The sequence below is a fragment of the Myodes glareolus genome, chromosome 22, assembly GCF_982192425.1.
Source record: "Myodes glareolus chromosome 22, mMyoGla1.1, whole genome shotgun sequence".
NCBI lineage: Eukaryota > Metazoa > Chordata > Mammalia > Rodentia > Cricetidae > Myodes > Myodes glareolus.
The window spans coordinates 46495069-46514607 of NC_142047.1; the positions used below are offsets into that span (position 1 = coordinate 46495069).

A 19539-nucleotide genomic window follows, 5' to 3' on the forward strand; every position below is an offset into this window, starting at 1 on the left:
CATTAATCACTAGTTAAGAAAAAGCCCTACAGGCTTGTCTGTAGCCTGATCCTATGAAAGCATTTCCTCATTTAGGTTCCCTCGTCTCTGATGACTCTGGCTTGTGTCACATTGGCTTAAAACTAGCCAGCACACGCACAAACAAAACCAAAACAACAACAACAACAAAGATGAAGAAGAGAAGGTTAGTGATGCCCCCAGCATGGGAGATTTTCCTCACTTAGATATTACTTCCTACAGTTGTGCTTAGTTTCTGAGGCAATTGGTAAAAACACATTTTTAAATCTGTAGTTATGAAAATGCATAGGATGTGGTTAAAGGTTTCTTGCTGGACCCTGAACTCTCTCATTTCTGAAGCAGCAAAGCCTAGGGGAGCTTAGTTGTGGTATGGCATTTTATGGTTGCCTGGGGAAGCGTGAGACAGGGAGAGAAGCATCAGTCAGGACACTGGAGAAAACTAAAGACTCAGGGAGGGTAACCGGTACAGTGGGGACTTATTCTAGATGGTAGTTTGAGGGCCATGTGCTTTGGTGTTGAGGACAGGCTGCCGAAGAGATACAAAGTCCCCCACTTTGAGGCTCGCACCCACTTGGCCGACAGAAACCTTGATGTATCTGTAGATAACTCCAATTTCCATTAATAGCAGTACTGTTCCTAAATGCTCAGTCAAGTTTTTATGTGAGTTGCAAATATGAACTCCCTCAACAGGAGGAGGGTAGATCATGCTGGCACAGGAGGGGAAAACGTGGGCAGGGGAACAGGCTAAAAGTCACACGCATGTGCTGTGAGAGAAGGCCCTTTGATGCCTCAGACTCTTGAAAGATGTGCAGTATACATACAACAGTGGGAATCTGAGGGCAGGAGAAATGGCGTAGTTAAGAGCGTTTCCTACTCGTGCAGAGGACCTAAGTTCAGTTCCTGGCACCTATGTTGGCATCTCACAACTGCCTGTAACTCCAGCTCCAGTGGGATCCACACTCGCCTGCACATACACATAATTAAAAATAAACCTTTAAAGATAAGAGAAAAATTGGGAAATTCCTGTGAACCAGAACTGAGTTGGTGGTTTGGGTTTTATGTCTGCATTCAGATGTAAAATCTTTATGGTCCTCTTACAGATCAGGCTAAATGAAGATACAATCCAAGATGTTGTACAGGCAGCCGACCTGCTGCTGCTGACGGACCTTAAAACCTTGTGCTGTGAGTTTTTGGAGGGCTGCATTGCCGCGGAGAACTGCATCGGCATCCGCGACTTCGCGCTGCACTACTGCCTGCACCATGTGCACTACCTGGCCACGGAGTACCTGGAGACTCACTTCCGCGACGTCAGCAACACGGAGGAGTTCCTGGAGCTGAGTCCGCAGAAGCTCAAAGAAGTGATCTCTCTGGAGAAGCTGAATGTTGGCAATGAAAAATACGTGTTTGAGGCGGTGATTCGGTGGATAGCACATGACACAGAGATGAGAAAGGTACCGGCCACCCAGGACATGGCCGCGGGGCCCCTTTGCATTAATGTGTTTATTTGCTTTGTGTGATGGGAGGGATCCATGTGACAACAGAGGCCAGCATTGGTGGTGTCCTGTAGGAACACTATCCAGCTCTGTGAGGGTCTCTCATTAACCTGGAACTCATCCATTAGGATGGACTGACTAGCCAGCAAGCCCCAGAGTTCGTCCTCCTGCCTCTGCCTGCCCAGCCCTGGGTCAGCCATGGCTCACATCCCCGTGCCCAGCATTTGACGTGGGTCTGGAGATCAGGCTCAGGTAACACAATTGGAGGGCAAGCCCTTTGTTTATTGTTAACAAATTGTAGTAGTTTTGTCTTCTCCATCTTGAAAGACTCAACCAAGCTGGACGAAAGGATATCTGGGACGCATCTTCTATCTATTGCTGAAGCTGTCAGTCTCTCGGGCCATCTGCAGGCATCTGGCTGCGATCCTTGGCTTTTCCCAGATGGCAAGGAAAAATACTCCATAGCTGGCAGTCCCAGGTCCTCAAGTGCCCAAGGCCAAGGTACTGGGCAGACCCAGAGGCTCACACTCCCAGCGCTGAGAGCCAGGATCCTGTTTGTCCAGGCTGTTCAGGCAGACTCTCACTGGAGGCTGGAGATGCTCGGGTTGGAAGCTTACTGCTTTGGGCTTTGATTACCAGTGGTCCTGGCACTGGACAGCTTTTAACATCCTAGGTTTCTAGCAGCAGTGGGCAGCAGGGTTCCTTCCTATAGCTGCTACAGCTTCTGAGGGCCTCAGGTGTTGACCCTCAGTTCCTCTGAGACTCTCAGATTTTACATCTTAGCCCTTCTCTGGAACTCTTCCAGTAACTTGGCTAATAGTTTCTCTTTCTTAGCTCTTTACAGACCTTGTTATCCCCTGCACCCCAGTCCTGGTCGCGTCATGCCCCTTCAGCTGTCTTGCTGCTGCTGTCTCTGCACTGCTGTCCCCACTTTGTTTTCTTCCAGTCTCTCCTCTCTGTGCCACAGTTCATCCTAGGCTAACAGTTAAGATCAAAGGCGGGAATGAAGGGCCGCGGAAGGATAACCTGTGTGCGCGTGTGTGTGTGTGCGGGGGGGGGGGGGGGGGTAATAACACGAGGGGACAGCACAGGAGGGCAGCGCCCAACTAGCATTCAGAGTTTGCCTGTGTACCCAGGAAGGGAGTATAGCAGCGGTGTTTGGAATAATTACAGCCGTCCTTGAGGGTTGCCTGTGAGGAGGTGACTGTATCTGTGCTACTCACGGTAGACCTTCATACCAGTGAAGGACTGTTCCCACTACCCTCAGGCTGGCCACTGGGAAGTGCTCCCCCTCTGGCCTGAGTGAAAGTGGCTGCTGGGGGTTAGTGAGGCTTGTGATGGACAAAAGGTCCAGTGCAGGCTGTCTGAAATGCTGTGGCCGAGACAGAGATTGCTGGAGGCAGACTTGCGCTTCAGCAGCAGGCAGCTGAGGTGGCCATGCAGCGCCCTCTCTTCAGCAGCAGGCAGCTATGTTGCCTCCCAGAGGCATCTGTAGAATGTTTAAAGCAGGGCAGAAGGAGGCCTAACTGGCTGCTTAGCTGACGGTCTCTACTCCAGACAGCTAGGGTGCCAGGTAAGGGACTAACAGTTGTCAACTAGAGTCAGATGACCCCAGAGCTGATTAGGAGGAAAAATAAAAACAAAGGGATGCTTAGCTGGATATGGGCAGATACTTTAATTCCAGCCCTTTGGAGACAGAGATGGACATTACCTCTGCGTTCAAGGCCAGTCTGGTCTCCATGCGAGTTCAGGCCAAACAAGGCTACACAGTGAAACCCTGTCTCGGAAAACAGGACAAAACGAAACATAAGCAGTGTAATGCTTTCACATTATTTAACCTAGCATCCCCGAGGAGACTTGGGTCATCACATTGGCCCCCAAAGACAGCCTGAGAGAGGGGTCCATATACTTCACAATATGCTAGGCACCTCTAAAGCCGTACTCTCCATTGTACATTGCTTTTAGTGGTGAAATGTAGTTTAAGCTGGAGTTTTCTAGGGGGGTGGCAGAGGGGGCCAGAGTGGGAAGAGAGGGAAGAGGGAAAACTTTGGTTGGTATGTAAAATAAATTTAATTTTAAAAAAAGAAAAAGAAAGAAATTAGAATTAAAGTTAAACAGGGATTATCTTGTAGTTTTTAAATTTTGTAAGCCTGTGAGGGTGTACAACCACACTTGAGGTCTTAGCTGCAAGTAGACACCTGGCATTCTGCTCCATGCTAGGTACTTGAGGAAAGGAGATACTCACAGAGGCCACTAGGAGGCACTGATCCTCCTTGACTTGTGCTGGGTCCTCCTCTTGCTCAAGGTGCTCAGGGTGGCAAGTTACCTGGAAGCAGGGCAGTTCTCTGCGCTTTGACTAATCTGACCTCTCAGAGCATGGGAAAGTATGTTTTAAGTTACTCAAGAGTGTCCCCTTAACCACAGAGGTGGTCCTGGATCAAGTCTATGGCCAAAATCACCCAGAGCATGCCCAAGTGTCAGAGACCCAAAAATACCCAAAGCTGTCAGGTAGTTTTGAGCCATGATCATTGCTTGAATTATTATACAGTTCTGGGGATTTTTTTTACCTTTGGCTTTGCTGATTTTCTTCCAATATCAATGTTTACCGTGCAGTAGCTGTTATCATTCCAGTGTTTTCGTGAGCGGCTTAGTCACCGTCCAGACGGTGAGATAAAGCAGTGTGGCCGCTTTCACTCAGGAACCCACTGACATGGGGCACTTCAGTGTGTGGAAACTTTTTGGAACTTTGCAAAACAAATACAAATGAATTTGATTTTTGTTGTTGTTGTTGTTGTTGTTGTTGCTATAGTATTAAACCTTTATTCCCAGAGACTTGGGGCAGCAAGAAAAATCAAAAAAGAGAGGGGAGCAGAGTGGCCCACACCTGTAATCCCAGGACTTGGAGTCTTGAGGCAGGAGGATGGTGGGCTTGAGGCCAGCCTAGAATGCATAGCAAGTCACTGTCTCAAAAGAAAGAAAAGGGGTGGGGGTGGCCAGAGAAATGGCTGAGCAGTTAGGAATGAATGCTGCTCTCGCAGAGGACCAGCGTTGGGTCCTCAGGACACACGTCTATCAGGTGGTTCACAACCACACTAACTCCAGCTCCAGTGACCCTGGTGGCCTCTGTGTTCTGTAGGCACCTATACGACACACATAATTAAAAATAAAATAAAATAAAGCTTTATTTAAAGGGGGGAGCTGGAGAAATGGTTCAGCAATTATGAATATTTGCTGCTTTTGCAGAGGGAGACCCATCTTGAGTTCCTGGCACCCACATTGAACAACTCACAGCAGCCAGTAACTTTAACTCCAGAGAACTGGGTGTCCTCTTCTAACCCACAGGAACACACACACAAATAAAAATAAAATCTTCAGGACTGGAGAGCTGGCTCAGTGGTTAAGAGCACTTGCGTTTGCAAAGCACCCAGCTTTGATTCCCAGCCCCACATGGAGGCTCACCACCTCTGTGAGCGCCAGCCTGTGTGTAGTGCACAGACATACATGCAGGCAAAGCACTCATACACGTAAAATAATAAAAATTAAATCTTTTTTTTTTAAGAATAGAAAAAGAGCGAGCTGGTATGCATATTCAGGCTCTGCAAGGAGTGACGGTGTCTGCCAATAGACTGTTAGCAGCCGCCCTCTGCTGAGAGTCAGGAGGTGTGCCTCGGATACCCGTGTCATCCCTCTCCTGTTGTTCCTCCTCCTCCCTCTGCAGGTCCACATGAAGGATGTCATGTCAGCACTGTGGGTCTCAGGGCTGGACTCCAGCTACCTGCGGGAGCAGATGCTGAATGAGCCCCTGGTACGAGAAATCGTCAAAGAGTGCAGCAACATCCCGCTCAGCCAGCCGCAGCAGGGGGAGGCCATGCTGGCCAGCTTCAAGCCGAGGGGCTACTCAGAGTGCATAGTGACCATTGGAGGGGAGGAAAGAGTGTGAGTGTGGCAGGGACCTTGGGAGAGGGGTATGGGGGGAGGGGGAGTTACTACACAAAAAAAAATGCAGGGTAATATTCTGGTAATATACAATAACAGTAATTGGCTTTCTGAGGTGGTTAACCGTCTGTAGACCACTGACATTGACAGTGGGTTCAACTGTGAACAGAAGTGTAAAACATCAACTGTGTATTTCCTTAGTTCACGGAAACCCACGGCCGCCATGCGATGTATGTGCCCTCTCTACGACCCTAATCGGCAGCTGTGGATCGAACTGGCCCCTCTGAGCATGCCCAGAATTAACCATGGCGTTCTCTCAGCAGGTATGCTCCACTTAGCTCTAGCAGAGCCCTGACCAAGGAGTATGTTGGTTCAGGCTTATGCAGATACGCAGATGCAATTTTGCCCAGGGTGGTGCCACACACCTTTAATCCCAGAACTTGGGAGACAGAGGCAGGAGGATCTCTGAGTCTAAGACCAGCCAGGTCTACCTAACAAATTTAGGTCAGTAGGGATATATAGTTGCATACTGTCTCAAAAAAAAAAAAAAGATAGGGGGTGTGGCTCTACAGTAGTGTGGTCAGGTTTGGGCTCCATCACCACCTGGTGTGGTGACATGAGTTCCAGGGATCAAACCCAGGTTATCAGCCTTTGCAGCAAGCTCTTTTTCCTGCTAAGCCATTTTGTCTGCCCTTTTCGTCTTCATCCATTTGTCCTGCCTGTGTTGCCTCTGCTCTTAGGAGTCCTGCCAAGCATGTCAGACCTTTCTCCCCCATCCTCTTCTTGCTCCTGTCGGCTGCTGACTTTTGTCTCTCTGTTGCTGGGTTAATGGTGGCTTTTGATTTATCTTCTGTGACTTTTCAGCTTTGAGACTCTATTGGTCCATCCATGGGGCTTTTCTGATTCTGTTTGTCTGTGAATCTTTGTTCGGTGTTCATTCGTTTAGTACTTATGTGTCTTCCGGGGTTGTGGCAAGGGTTGCTGCTCTGCCTTCTCTAGTTATCAGTACTTCGAGTCTTGGCAACCCCATTGCCAGTGCCTGCGTCTGCTCTCACTCCGGGGGACCATGTTTCCTGATGTGCCTGAGAGCCTTGCAACATGTCAGGTAGTCTGGGCTTGCATGAGAGTGCCCTCTTTCTTCAGTAGAGGTTTGACATTTGTTTCTGATAGTCACAGGAAAATACTGTGTTTCCAAAATTGAGTTCAAGCTTGAAACTTTTTAGACAAGCAGGAGGTTTAAATCAGTCAAGCTGGACAAGGTGGGGAAAGTCACTTGCCGCCACTGAGGACCTGAGTTCAATCCCTGGGGCTCACACAGTGGAAGGAAAGAAACAACTCCTGCAAGTTGTTCTCTGACCTTCATGTTCTGTGGTTTGTGGCATGTGCACATACATACACACATACACACACGCACTTGAAACTGTTTTAATTTTAATTTTTAGAGAATACCATTTATGAGTACATTATATTTATACCATTCCTATCCTTTCCTCTGCTCACTCCAACTCTTCTGTGTTCCACCATGACCCCATCTCAAATTAATGGCCTTTTGTAAAATATATATATATATATATATGTATATATATGTACATACACACACACATATATACATGTGTGTAATCTCCTGAGTCAGTGTTGTCTGTATGTATGTGTGTCTAGGGTTGACCACTTAGGATTGGGAAACCTATCTAGCTGCCTCTAGAGCTTCCTTTAGAAGCACGTGGAGCCTTATGAGATTTTTCCCCTGCTGTGTTGGCTGTGGACGGTTGTGGTCTTGTGCAGGCGACCCAGCTGTTGAGAGTTCGCTGGTGCAGCTTCCCTTCCTGTCTAGAAGACACTGTCTCGCAGCAGATGTCCTGGCCCATCTGTCCCCACCCTCTCTTCCATGGTGTCCCCTGAGCCTTAGATGCAGCGCTTGTGTTGTGATGTCCCAGTTAGGGTCGGGCACCCCGTGGTCATTTACTTCCTGCAGTCTGGCCAGTGGTACTCACTGCTGTAGTACAACAGCCTCTTTGATGAGGCTGAGAGCTGCACTCATGAGAGAGAGTGTGTTCAATGTCAAATGTGGTTTTTTTTTTTTTGAGGGTTTGGGTATAGTTTATTCAGTGGGTTATGGAGGGAAAGGGAAGGGGGGAAGAGGAGAGACAGACGGAGAGAGAAAGAGAAACAGAGAAGAAGGGGGAGGAGAAGAGAGGAGAAGCTACCATTTTGGGAGATGGGAAAAAAAGTGTCAAATGTAATTTTAAAAAAAGAAAGTTGAGCCGGGCAGTGGTGGCGCATGCCTTTAATCCCAGCACCTGGGAGGCAGAGGCAGACAGATCTCTGTGAGTTCGAGGCCAGCCTGGTCTACAGAGCGAGTTCCAGGACAGCCAGAGATACACAGAGAAACCCTGTGCTGAAAAACATAAACAAAGACAGTATTGAGTATAGTAGAATGGCCAGAGTGACTAATTAGTTTGGATCTGTCACCAGGGAAGAAGAAGAAGACTGTCAGGGGTTGGGAGGGGAAGCTCTAAATGCACCATAGCATTTGCTGAAGGTGTCCTATGTGTCCCCTGTGCTTTCTTCAGAAGGATTTTTGTTTGTGTTGGGGGGCCAAGATGAAAATAAGCAGACACTGAGCTCGGGAGAGAAGTACGACCCAGACGCCAACACGTGGACTGCTCTCCCGCCCATGAATGAGGTACGGTGCGGTTTGTCTCCAAGGTGTTTCTTTTCTCCGTGGCATTTTATCAGTGTGGGGTCTAGTGTACGGAAAGAGACAGCAGCCTGGCTTCCCCCTGCCTGGAGCCCTGCTTTCCCCCATTGCCTCTCCTGCCTTTTCCTCCCCCTCCCCCGCCTCCTCGTGGCCTGCTGCCTAGCACCTCCCCCCATTGCTTGCCCCAGTCTCCTTCCTCTCTTGTTCCCCACCTCTGCACACGCTGGTTTCTCGTGTTCCTACGGAGACTCCACAAGACAGGAAGTCGTTATGTTCTGTTTGGGCTGAGGGCGAATCATAAGCACCTCTGGCTTCTGTAGTTCCTGAGACTCTGGCATGCCCTGTTCCCCTCTAGGGCCAGTCCTGGCCACTGATAGTCCACAGTACCTGGCTTTTGTCATCTGTCACAGTCTCCTCGGAAACCTGCCTGCCCATAAGTGCTGATAATCAATGCCCCGGATTCAGTTAGCCTGGGAGGCAGGCGTTCCTCTGACTTCTGTGGGTTAAGCACAGAATCTCTGAGCCCTGCATCTTTGGTCCCTGGTCCTAAGGAGTGACTGGCTCTCTCTGTTGTGCTGAGGAAGCCACACATAATAGTTCCAAGGAGAAAGTATAGAAGGTTCTTCCCTGCTGGGATGCTGGAATAGGACAGTGCCTGTGACATTTAGCAAATGTTCAACATCCACTTTCTCCTACAAAGGTTTGTGATATTTTTCCAGGCAAGACACAACTTTGGGATCGTGGAGATAGATGGGATGCTGTACATCCTTGGAGGGGAGGATGGTGACCGGGAGTTGATTTCCATGGAGTGTTATGATATTTATTCAAAAACCTGGACAAAGCAGCCTGACTTGACCATGGTTAGAAAGGTGAGTGCAGCGGGCTGCGGGAGCTGGCGTCTTTGCAAGCTGACTTCAAAGTCAGTGTCTCTTCCTGGGGAGGCTCATACCCAGGGACTCACAGAGTGCTCTTCTGCTCCTCAAAGTCCCCAGCACACATCTTCGTTCTTAAGCATGCCTTTGAACAATGCCGAGAGGATCAAGGCTGGAGAATTCTAGACAGATCTCTGCTGGCAGCTTGCCTTCATGTCAGCAGGTTACATGTCCCGAGTGGAAAGCGCCCGAGCAAGTGTTAGTCTGCCTCCGAGCAGCAGTGTTGGCTTGCAGGGTCTGTAGAAAATACCGTGTGGATAGCCTGACCTCTCATTCCTCCTGCCCTCTACAAGTAAAAAACTGCAGCGGCTTCCTCCCGTGAGCCTCCCTCACTGAGACTCGGGTCCCAGGCAGAGCTGTCCATCAAGCCGTCTGACTGCGATTCTGGTTCGGGTCATGGATATCCTGTCTTCTCTTACTGTGTACCCGACCAGTGAGACCATTGTGAAGTGATTGAGCAGCTTATTGTTCCAAGAATCTTAACTCTGGGGGACTCGAATACTGGTGAAAGGAGACGGATGCTGGAAAGCCCTCCTGCGCCCATCTCAGCCAGTGTGGCACGGATGGAACTTGTGGCTTGTGCACACCGGTTTTCAAAGCTCCTGTGAAAAGTTAGATTACGGGGACATCAGGATGGCTCGGTGGGTAAAGGTGCTTGCTGCCAAGTTTGATGGCCAGGGTTCAAGTGCCAGAATCCACACGGTGGAAGAAGAGAGCCAGGGCAAAAAATATATATATATTTTATAAGATTAGGGGCTGGGGTCCAGTTTAGTGGCAGAACACCGGCCCGGCATGACCCCACAAAAAGTAAAGTATAGTTACTGCTAGTTGCTGCTTCTTTTCTGAAGATGGATGAAGACTCCTTCTCTGGGGATTTCCAGTATGTGTCTCCACCTCCAAAGCCCTGTGGGGTCATGCGAGGAGGTGTCATTGTTTTGCTATTAGGAGTCAGCGCTTGTCCTGCGTATGAGACCGTGTTCTCTGCGTCAGTTGCTGTCTGCTCATCCAGTTCCGGTGACAAATGATACCTCTCCCTGCCATTGTTGTTGTTTTTTTTTTTTTCCTTTCAGATTGGCTGTTATGCAGCTATGAAAAAGAAAATCTATGCCATGGGTGGAGGATCATATGGAAAACTGTTTGAGTCTGTGGAGTGTTACGATCCACGGACCCAGCAGTGGACTGCCATATGTCCGCTGAAAGAGAGGAGGTGAGGCAGAGTGTGTGTGCCCAGCAGTGTGCCACTGTTGATGTAGCTGAGGCCTCAGAGTACGGCATCTCTTAAAACAGAAGGCCCATGTGCAGTTAGAACAAGCACTAGAGACTGGGAAGGTAGCTTAGTGCTAGAGGGTGTGGTGTGCTGCGCAGCGTCAGGACCAGGGTTCAGATCCCCAGTACCTGAGGAAGTGCCAGGCAGGCAGTCCCGGCACTGGACAGGCAGAGGCAAGCGTTCCTAAGAAAGCTGGCTTGCTAGACAAGCCCAGCTAACCCAAGTTAGCAAACTCTGGGTTCAGTTGAGAGATTTTGCCTTAACGAATAGGGAATCCAGAAATCACTACTGATGTCAGCCTTAGGGCCTCCACATGCAGACAGACAGACAGACACACACACACACACACACACACACACACGTGTGCCTAAACACATGAAGGCAAAAGCAATTGGGTTGTGCATGGTGGCATCTGCCTGTCATCACAGCACTTGGGAGACTGCTGAGGCAAGAGGATTACTGTGAGTTCAAGGCTGGTATGGTTTACACAATGAGCTCCAGCCCACCCTGAGTACATAACGGGACCCTGTCTCAAGAGACCAGCAGACGGAAGAACGAGCAGCGGACTCAGGGCTGAGGTCCTGAGCTCTGAGCCCGCACCTGTGTCTGTGGCCCTACAGGTTTGGAGCAGTGGCCTGCGGCGTTGCTATGGAGCTGTATGTATTCGGAGGCGTCAGAAGCCGAGAGGACATCCAGGGCAGTGAGATGGTCACCTGCAAGTCTGAGTTCTATCACGACGAGTTTAAGAGGTAAGCGGTGTTGAGGCTTCTGCCCAGTGTAACACGAGGGCCGGCTTGTTGGGGTTTCTGTCCCACCCGGTACCCCACAACTGGCAATTCCCAAAGAAAATAACACGGAGTCTACATTAGGTTATAAACTGATTGGCCCATTAGGTCAGTCTTCTTGTTAACTCTTATAACTTATATTAACCCATTATTCTCATCTATGTTAGCCATAATGGCTCCGTACCTTTCTCAGCTGGGCAAGTTACATGCTGCCTCTTCCGTGGTCTGCGCAGGAGTATTATCGGCAAATCAGTCCCACACCAGTTATGTTTTAAGGGGTTATTTATTTTGGGGGGTCAAACTTACATACACCATAAACCGTTAGGAAGGGAGCCTAGTCGCTGGAGCAGGAGCCGGGAGCAGGAGCCGGGACCAAGCGCCAGAACCAAGAGAGCCTGATCCAGGATCTGTGTCTCTTTTTAAAAGAGAAATATACCATGCCCCGGTGGGCTGGTATTTCAGCGGCTATTGGCTGACGGAGCGGAAGGCGCTCCCCTGCGCACTGTGGGCTCATGCTTCAGCGACTATTGGCTGAGGCAGCAGAAGATACTCCCACAACACCTCCCCCTTTTGTTTAAGTAAGAGAGTTCTAAGCCTACTACGAAATTATATACAGTAAGTACAAACCTACACAATTATATACAATAAGTACAAATATCCTATTCTAACTAGCTAAAGTCTTGTATAATAAATAACTTGGCCAAGTCATGAAAGGAAAGTAACTACATTTATATAATCTTCAATCCCATCAAAGATCTGAGAAGGGAAATAATGTTACCTGAGTAATTAGGAAGTGCAATCAAACTTCCAGAACATGTAACAAATCACAGAGACAACTGGCTACCTGGGCAAACACCCAAAGTCACGTTTGCAGCGTTGAAGCAACCAACTTTGGCTAAGGCCTAACGTAACTGACATACCATTTTCAAAGGCAAGGAACTTTTCAAAACTATCTTACCCTGTCTTGGCAGGATATGACAGTCCTGTTTTATCCATTTACGGATATTCTGAAACTCTGTCAGTAGTTGAGATATGGGCATTTCTTTACCCAAAGGCCAGTTCTGCCAAGAAGAAAGGCTCCAGGTGGAGTGTCTTTGGTGCTCAACATTCTCTCGGGAATAGGTCAGTGTTGCCAGGAGTATTTGTGTCTCACTACCACAGAACTCTGAGTTAGATTAAAGGCCATTTTCTACAGCTCTTTGAAGAGGTTGGAGATTATCTATCTATACTGATATAATCTCTGTATATATAAAGAACCTGATTAGTCTAATAATAAATGTCAAATTTAGATGACTATTGTTCTATATAATTCTCAATATCTATTTAACTTAAAGACTGAGATAATAAACAACTGTGCAATAAATGAGGACAATGTGACCTCCAAATATAAACAATGTGCAAGTATACATTGCAATATGGTAAATATATATCAATACATAAACAATACATAAGTATCTTAATAAGAGGTAGGAATGTACAATGCAATATGGTAAAATATACATATATCAATACAATATATATATATATATGTCAATACATAAAAATGTTTTAAACAGAGGTAGAAGCATGCATGCATAAAATAGTCAACATAATTTAACTTTGTATCAATATATAAGAATCAATACCAATATATTTGTCTAAAAACAATAACTCACAAGTACAAAGCTATTATCCCATAATCCAATTGCCCAGGTTCTCTTGCTCTGAGAATTGGACAGTCTCGAGGCCCTGGGTGCTTTCGAGATGTGTCTCAGCTTTGATTTCTAGTGACTTTTCTGAATTCTCTGTTTAAGGAGTATGTTCAGTACATACTAGATATTTTTCAGTGACTTCAGAAGTTGATGAGTGCCTTAGTTGCTTCTCTGTTGCAGTGATAAGACATGATGACCAAGGCAGCTTATAAAAGTATACATTTAATTGGTCTTACAGTTTCAGAGGGCTAGCATTCATGATTGGGGGAAAAGGGCGTGGCAGTAGCAACAGCTGAGAGCTCACATCCTGATCCACCTGCCTCTGCCTCCCAAGTGCTGGGACTAAAGGCGTGTGCCACCATGTCCAGCTTAAGAAAAACATTTCTTAAAATGCCTAACAGGCCATGGCGTGCTTCTGTGGTAGGTGCTGTCCCCTCGTCTCACACACTTTCCCCTCATAAGCATGAGGCAGTGTTCTCACTGCAGTGACCCGTTCAGATCCCCACAGAAGGTCATGGCTGATCTTACGTGCTTTGGTCATGTTCATGTTACCAGAGAGGGGAGCCATAAGATAGATGTTATCTCATTTCCTGCCTTTGAGATTGGGTGAAGAATGAGCCGATACCAGGCGTTCCACACGCATATAAATGTCGCCCAGTCCGCCATGTGCTTTCCCTCCGGGATGTTTGTAGAGATGCTTTTGCTTCCCATTAGTCGGGTAGACTGTTAGGGGAATTTATTAGACAGAAAATGAAGCCGTTTAGACGTTATTTGCTGTGTGAGGGTGGGTAGAGGATATCAGCGGCTTGCTACATTTCTTCTTTGATACGCTACTGTGGGGGCCGGCTGCCGCAGTAGAAAATAGTGTATTAATCTCTCACCCAGATGAGTGTGAGACAGTCTGTCCCGCTTGATTAACAGGCAGTAGCAGCGTGTTTGGCTCTGGATAAACACCTCTCTTCATGACGACTGACTCAGTGCGTAGTCACTGTGAGCTGCGACTTGTCTGCAGTCGTTTGCTGACGTTCTTTCTTCATTTTGTCTGTTGCCTTGGGTGGAACCCAAATCTGGCTGTAGAGCTTCCTGGCTGTCCCGTGACATGCTGCGTTCTAGAACCCTGACATTCCTGCCAGTCACCCACAGCATCTTTGTTGTTGGTAAACTTGACTGCCTGCTCTCAGTACCAAACCGCCGCCCTACGAGTAGACGCAGTACTCCTTGTTTCTATTTGTCTTCTCTTCCTTCCTTTTTTTTTTCCTTTTTCTTTTTTATCTTCTTTCTTGACAGTCTCACCCTGTAGCCCTGACTGAATTGGAACTCTGTATAATCCAGGTTTGCCTTGAACTCACAGAGATCTGTCTGCCTCTGCCTCCGTACCTGGCTTTAAATTTATTTTTTATTATTTATATGTGTGTGTATGCATATGCTTGCACTCAGGAAGGTCAAAAGAGGGTGTGAGATCCCCAGGAGCTGGAGTTATGAGCACCAGATGTGGGTGCTGGGAAGTGAACTCAGATCTTCTGACCACTGTCCACCTCCCCAGCCCCGTGCCTGTATTTAGAAAGGGGGTGGGGGAGAAGTGGACCAGCTGGGAAAGCACTCACTGCTCAAGCATGTGGATCTCATTCTGTCCCCAGCACCCACATGAAAGTCAAGCATGACATTGACCTACACATATGTGCAAGTGCACTATCACATACGAATACATCCACATCTACACAAGAAATAAATAAAACCCTTTGTCTTAGTTAGGGTTCTGTTGCTGTGAAGAGACACCATGGCCACAGCAGCTCTTAGAAAGAAAACATTTAATCGAGGGGGCTCATTTATAGTTCAGAGGTTCAGTCCGTTATCATAGTGGGACACGCTGCTGGAGCTGAGAGTCCTATATCTTGCAGGCAGTGGGAAGTGTCTGAGACACTGGGCGTGGCTTGAGCATGTATGAGACCTCAAAGCCCGCCTCCAGAGTGACACATGTCCTCCAACATGGCCACACCTACTCCAACAAAGCCACACCCCCTAGTAGTGCCACCCCCTTTGGGGGCCATTTGCTTTCAAACCACCAACCTTTCGTCTTAAAATATTCTTTTCACCAGGCCGTGGTAGTGCACGCCTTTAACCCCAGCACTTGGGAGGAAGAGGCAGGCAGGTCTCTGTGAGTTTGAGGCCAGCCTGTTCTAAAGAGTGAGTTCCAGGACAGCCAGGGCTGTTACACAGAGAAGCCGTGTCTCATGGGGGGAAGAATTTCAAATAAAATACATACATCTCCAGCCTTGTGTTCCCAGGCTCCCCAGTGTTAGTTTATAAACAGAAAGCAGCTGCTAAGACATCTTGTCAGTGACGTGCAGGACGTTTGCACATTTGTGAAACGCTGAGCGTGAGCAACACCAGATGCTGCACAGCCTCTGCCTGGCTCCTCTGTTCCTCTCTGAGGCCCAGGCACTGCCCTGTCCCGTGTCACATGTGACGACCCCAGAGCACACGGAGGTGAGCGTGCAGCAGACCTGGCACCCGAGCAGCTCAGGCTTCTGACTGCAGGGCTCTCCAATGCACCCACCCTACTGGCCTAACTCTGTTCCCGTAAATCCTGGCAGAAAAATAGCACCCAGCCACAGGGCAGCATTCCCGGGTATGCTCTCCTCGCAGCCGTGGGAGCTGATGCCAGATGTGCGATCTCTGTTAGCACGGAGACCATTCCAATTGTAAGGTGTCTCTTGTCTTTCCTGTCTTTGTTCCCTATTTTTAGGTTAAAGCTTTCCTGGGAAAATACCATATCTTACTATTTTCTGTGGTTTCTGAATTTAAATAAATAAATAAATAAATAGGGCCGCAAGTTACTTCTGAGTCATGGTAATGACACATGACACCCAGAGAGCAGGGACTTCTCTATCTGGACGGTCCTGTGTCCCTGTGGTATTTGTCTCTGTGCCCTCTTCCCAGTTGTGCCCACACGCTGACAGGGTCCTCCCAGTTCTCAGTCTCATGCCACTGCCACATTTTACCTTTCACCTTGACAGGAGGTCTCTTGGGCACCCACCTTCTCCCCTGCTGCCCCCGCCATGGACTCTTCCTCCCCTCAGAGCAATGTGTGCATGCATTCCCCTTCCCAGGCTTCTGCAAGGGGAAGCAGACACTGCTGTCCTGTCCTCCGAGTGCCCTGCTGAGTGTCCTCTGTGTCCTGAGGCTGAGGCCTCTCTTGTGGCGTCTTCCTTTCCCGAGTCCTGTCCTTTCACCTCTGCCTGAGTTTCCTGCCTTGACACATGGTCCTTGTGTTAACTCTGAAGTTGTGTTGCCAGTGCCATCCTTTCATCTTCGAGTGTACAATAGAACAGGGATGCTTGACACCTGAGCAGATGCTAGTGACCCTTGGGCACATGACCCTTAGTCATGTGGCAGGAAGGACTAACTCAATCCCTGGATTCCTTCTGCCCTCCAAAGACAAGAAACCCACTGTATCCAAGAGGAACTGGTAGAAAAAAATACAAGCATGTGAAACCTATCCCTCTATTCAATTCACTTAGAAAAAGAAGAAAGGGCTGGGCATGGTGGAATACACTGTAATCTTAGTACCCAAAAGGCTGAAACAGGAGAAGTTTTAGTTCAAGCTAACATGGATACATACTGCAAACTTAGGAGGGAGAGTGGGGAGGAAAGTGTGTGCAGCTCTGCTAGGTGACTGGGCTGATCGCCATTGCTGTCCAGATGTGGTGTGTCGTGGGCAGGCTGTGTCTTCCCGTTCCGTCCTTGATCTGCAGCTGTGAGCTAGCTGATGTTTCCTCTTCATCCTGTTTGCAAGGATCAACAGAGAAGTTTCTCTGTCTTGGTCTTAGAAGGCAGGGCCAGCAGTTAACCTGCGCAGTGTGGTCTCAGGGCTGACTCAGCCATGTATGAAAATTGGTCATCCTGACATTCTGCAGAAAACCACACTGCCTGTCCTTGCTGAGCATGGCATTGCATTTGCACTGAATGGTTGGGAAGAAGGGAGCTCTTCATCTGCCGTAGTAAGACGTGTGGGGTAGTGAGTAGGGAGTGAGCCTGCTCTTTTGTTTGTTTCTTTTTTTGTTTTTGTTTTTCCCAGACAGGGCTTCCCAGTACCTATGGAGGCAGTCCTTGAACTCACTCTGTAGACCAGGCTGGCCTCAAACTCACAGAGATCTGCCTGTCTCTGCCTCCCAAGTGCTGAGACCCACCGCCCTGCGTGAACCCTGCTCCTGACCTCATCACTTTCAGTCATGGCCCAGCCTGGAGGCAGAAACCACACTGTAACCTAAACAGAGAACGTGCAATAATGTCTATAATTATTGACCAGCAATGATAAGGGATGAGAAGGACTCTGAGAACAGCAGCCATTGGGCTGGCTCAGTAGGTAGAGTACATGCTTAACATTTGTGAGGCCAAAGTCCATATTGTTAGCCCCAGCAAATCAACTGATCATAGACTGGGGATGTGGCTCAGAAGAGAGCATGATGGAGCCCTGGGGCCCTTCCTTTGTGCCCCATAGCTCGGCCTGTTATCCAGAACTCATGAGGTGGAAGGATCAGAAGAATCAGAAGGTCGTCCTTGGCAGCTTAGCATGTTGGAGACCAGCTGGGGCCCTGTCTCAGAGAAAGGGAAAGGAAGAGGGAAGGTGAGATAGGAGAGGGGCAGGGAAAGGGGGTGGTGGTTTAGCTTTATTTTATAATCTTGGGCAAATAATCGTGTTTCCTTGTTTCTTGGAATTCAAAATAAGGAGGCTGTTTCCTAACAGCCAGGGAGGAGTTGACTGAAGTCGAAGTGAGATGTTCCTGTGTTGGTGTGATGTCAGCGTTCACGTGCTTGCTCCACAGGCTCTTCTGCTGCTGTGCAGAGTGGAGAGGCCACAGTGTCCACTGCTACATGCGCCATCCTCGACAGTGAGGCCTCGAGGCTGCTTAGGCAGTGGCTATGATTTGGCAGGCCTGTAAGCTATTAGTGGGAAATGGGCCACGGTTTCCTGAGTGAACGATCCTACATGGCAAAGCCTAGATTTTATCTATCTCATGTGAAGGTCGGAGAGCAGCCTTTGCAGGAGCTGATTCTACAGTGTGGATCCCAAGGATCAAACTAAGGCAACAGGCTGAGGAGCAAACACCTTTACCAACTGAGCCATATCTGTTTGCAGTGATTTTTCTATGTATTTTTGTTTATGAGTGTTTTGCCTGTATTATATGTCTACCATGTGTGTGCCTGTGGAGGTCAGCAGAGGGCATCAGATTCCCTAGAAATGGAATTTCAGATGGCTGTGAGCCACCATGTGGGTGCTGAAAACTGAACTGAATCCTCTGTAAAAGCAACAAATGCCCTAAACCCCTGAGCCGTCTCTCCAGCCCCTGCAGCCATTTTAGGCCTCTAGGAAAGTCTCATAAAGTCAGGGTATTCCCATAAGCCATCCGTTTGCCTTCTAATGCTAGTGTTCCCATTGACCCGAATCCTGGTGTCAAAGCTATGCAGGGCTAGTCTAAAGTACAGACTGCCTGCAACCTCACCTGCTCTCTGCCAACATGTCCCTTGCCTCAACTCAACCTGGATTGCAGTTGCCAACAGGTGCTATTTCCTGGCTGCCCCTTAGCCTTTGATAGCCCGTCTTTCCTGACTTTGACACTTGAAGGTTAGTCAGGTTTTTTTTCCTAGAAAGCCTTTTTTTTAAAGGACTTATCTTATTTTTATTTGTGTGTGTGTTCTCTAAAATGAGCAAATTTTTGCAAAAGAAGGTGCATAGAAGTACCCAGTAAGCATGTGCCAAAATCCCCAGCACAGTTAGACTTAAGGGAATTCTTGTTGTTATAGTGGCTCAGTCTTCAAAGGACTGAGGGCACCAAGACCCAGTGAGCATGAACAGCTGGGATTCCCACGCCTTGCTACTAAAACACAGAGCAGCATTGTATTTTGAGTAAGAGGGATATTTTCCCATCACATGGCACATGCCCTCTCCACAGAATCCAGCCGTTCTGGAAGTCCACCAAAAGCCAGAACCAGACAAGGCTCAGGCTCACCTAATGTCCCTGACGGCTGTCGTTAGAGCAGCCCAAAGCGGAAGGCATCAGACGAGCGCTAGCAAGTGTGCTGGAACCTTAACACCACGCATATCCCTGGGCTGGAGAGATGCTCAGTGGGGAAGACCTCTTGTTGCTCTTGGAAAGGGCTGGGGTTCAGTTCCCAGCACCCACATCAGAGGGGCTCACAGTTGCCTGTAACTGCAGTTCCAGGGGGTTGGCTTTGTCCCCTGCCCTCCATGGGCACTGCACTCATATGCACATACCTACACAGACATACACACACACTTAAAAGTTTAAGTATGTGAGTGAGCAAGCCACACATGGACAAGTCCAGGAGCTCTGGTGCTCGGCAGAGGCGGTCCTACTCTGGCAGTCACTGCCGGAGCCTTTGTTGTCTCTCCCGACACTAACCACAGCCAAGGTTCTTGCAAGTGGAGTGGGGGGTCAAGAGTGGCGGTGCACAGCATGCTGGTGGCCTGCCAGGTTGCACTGTCTCCATTTGTCTTCCTAAACATGCCATTTGTTCTTTTGATTTCCTGAGTTGTGTCTGTTGGTCTTGCTTCCAGGTGGATCTATCTTAACGATCAGAACCTATGCATTCCTGCCAGTTCATCCTTTGTGTATGGCGCTGTCCCCATAGGAGCCAGTATTTATGTTATCGGAGACCTTGACACAGGTGAGAAAACTGCGGGGGTTTCTCGGGAG

The 19539-nt window shown here is 48.4% G+C and overlaps 1 protein-coding gene across 1 annotated transcript in view; it reads left to right on the plus strand.

Moving 5' to 3' along the window:
• Nucleotides 1–19539, plus strand: part of Gan (gigaxonin) — a 57218-nt gene that overhangs the window by 25621 nt on the left and 12058 nt on the right. Inside the window, exons 3-10 of the mRNA XM_048437357.3 lie at nucleotides 1119–1469; nucleotides 5230–5447; nucleotides 5649–5770; nucleotides 8018–8130; nucleotides 8865–9014; nucleotides 10148–10284; nucleotides 10965–11093; nucleotides 19401–19510. Of these exons, the coding sequence (XP_048293314.2) occupies nucleotides 1119–1469; nucleotides 5230–5447; nucleotides 5649–5770; nucleotides 8018–8130; nucleotides 8865–9014; nucleotides 10148–10284; nucleotides 10965–11093; nucleotides 19401–19510 (1330 nt within the window). The remainder of the gene's footprint in view (nucleotides 1–1118; nucleotides 1470–5229; nucleotides 5448–5648; nucleotides 5771–8017; nucleotides 8131–8864; nucleotides 9015–10147; nucleotides 10285–10964; nucleotides 11094–19400; nucleotides 19511–19539) is intronic.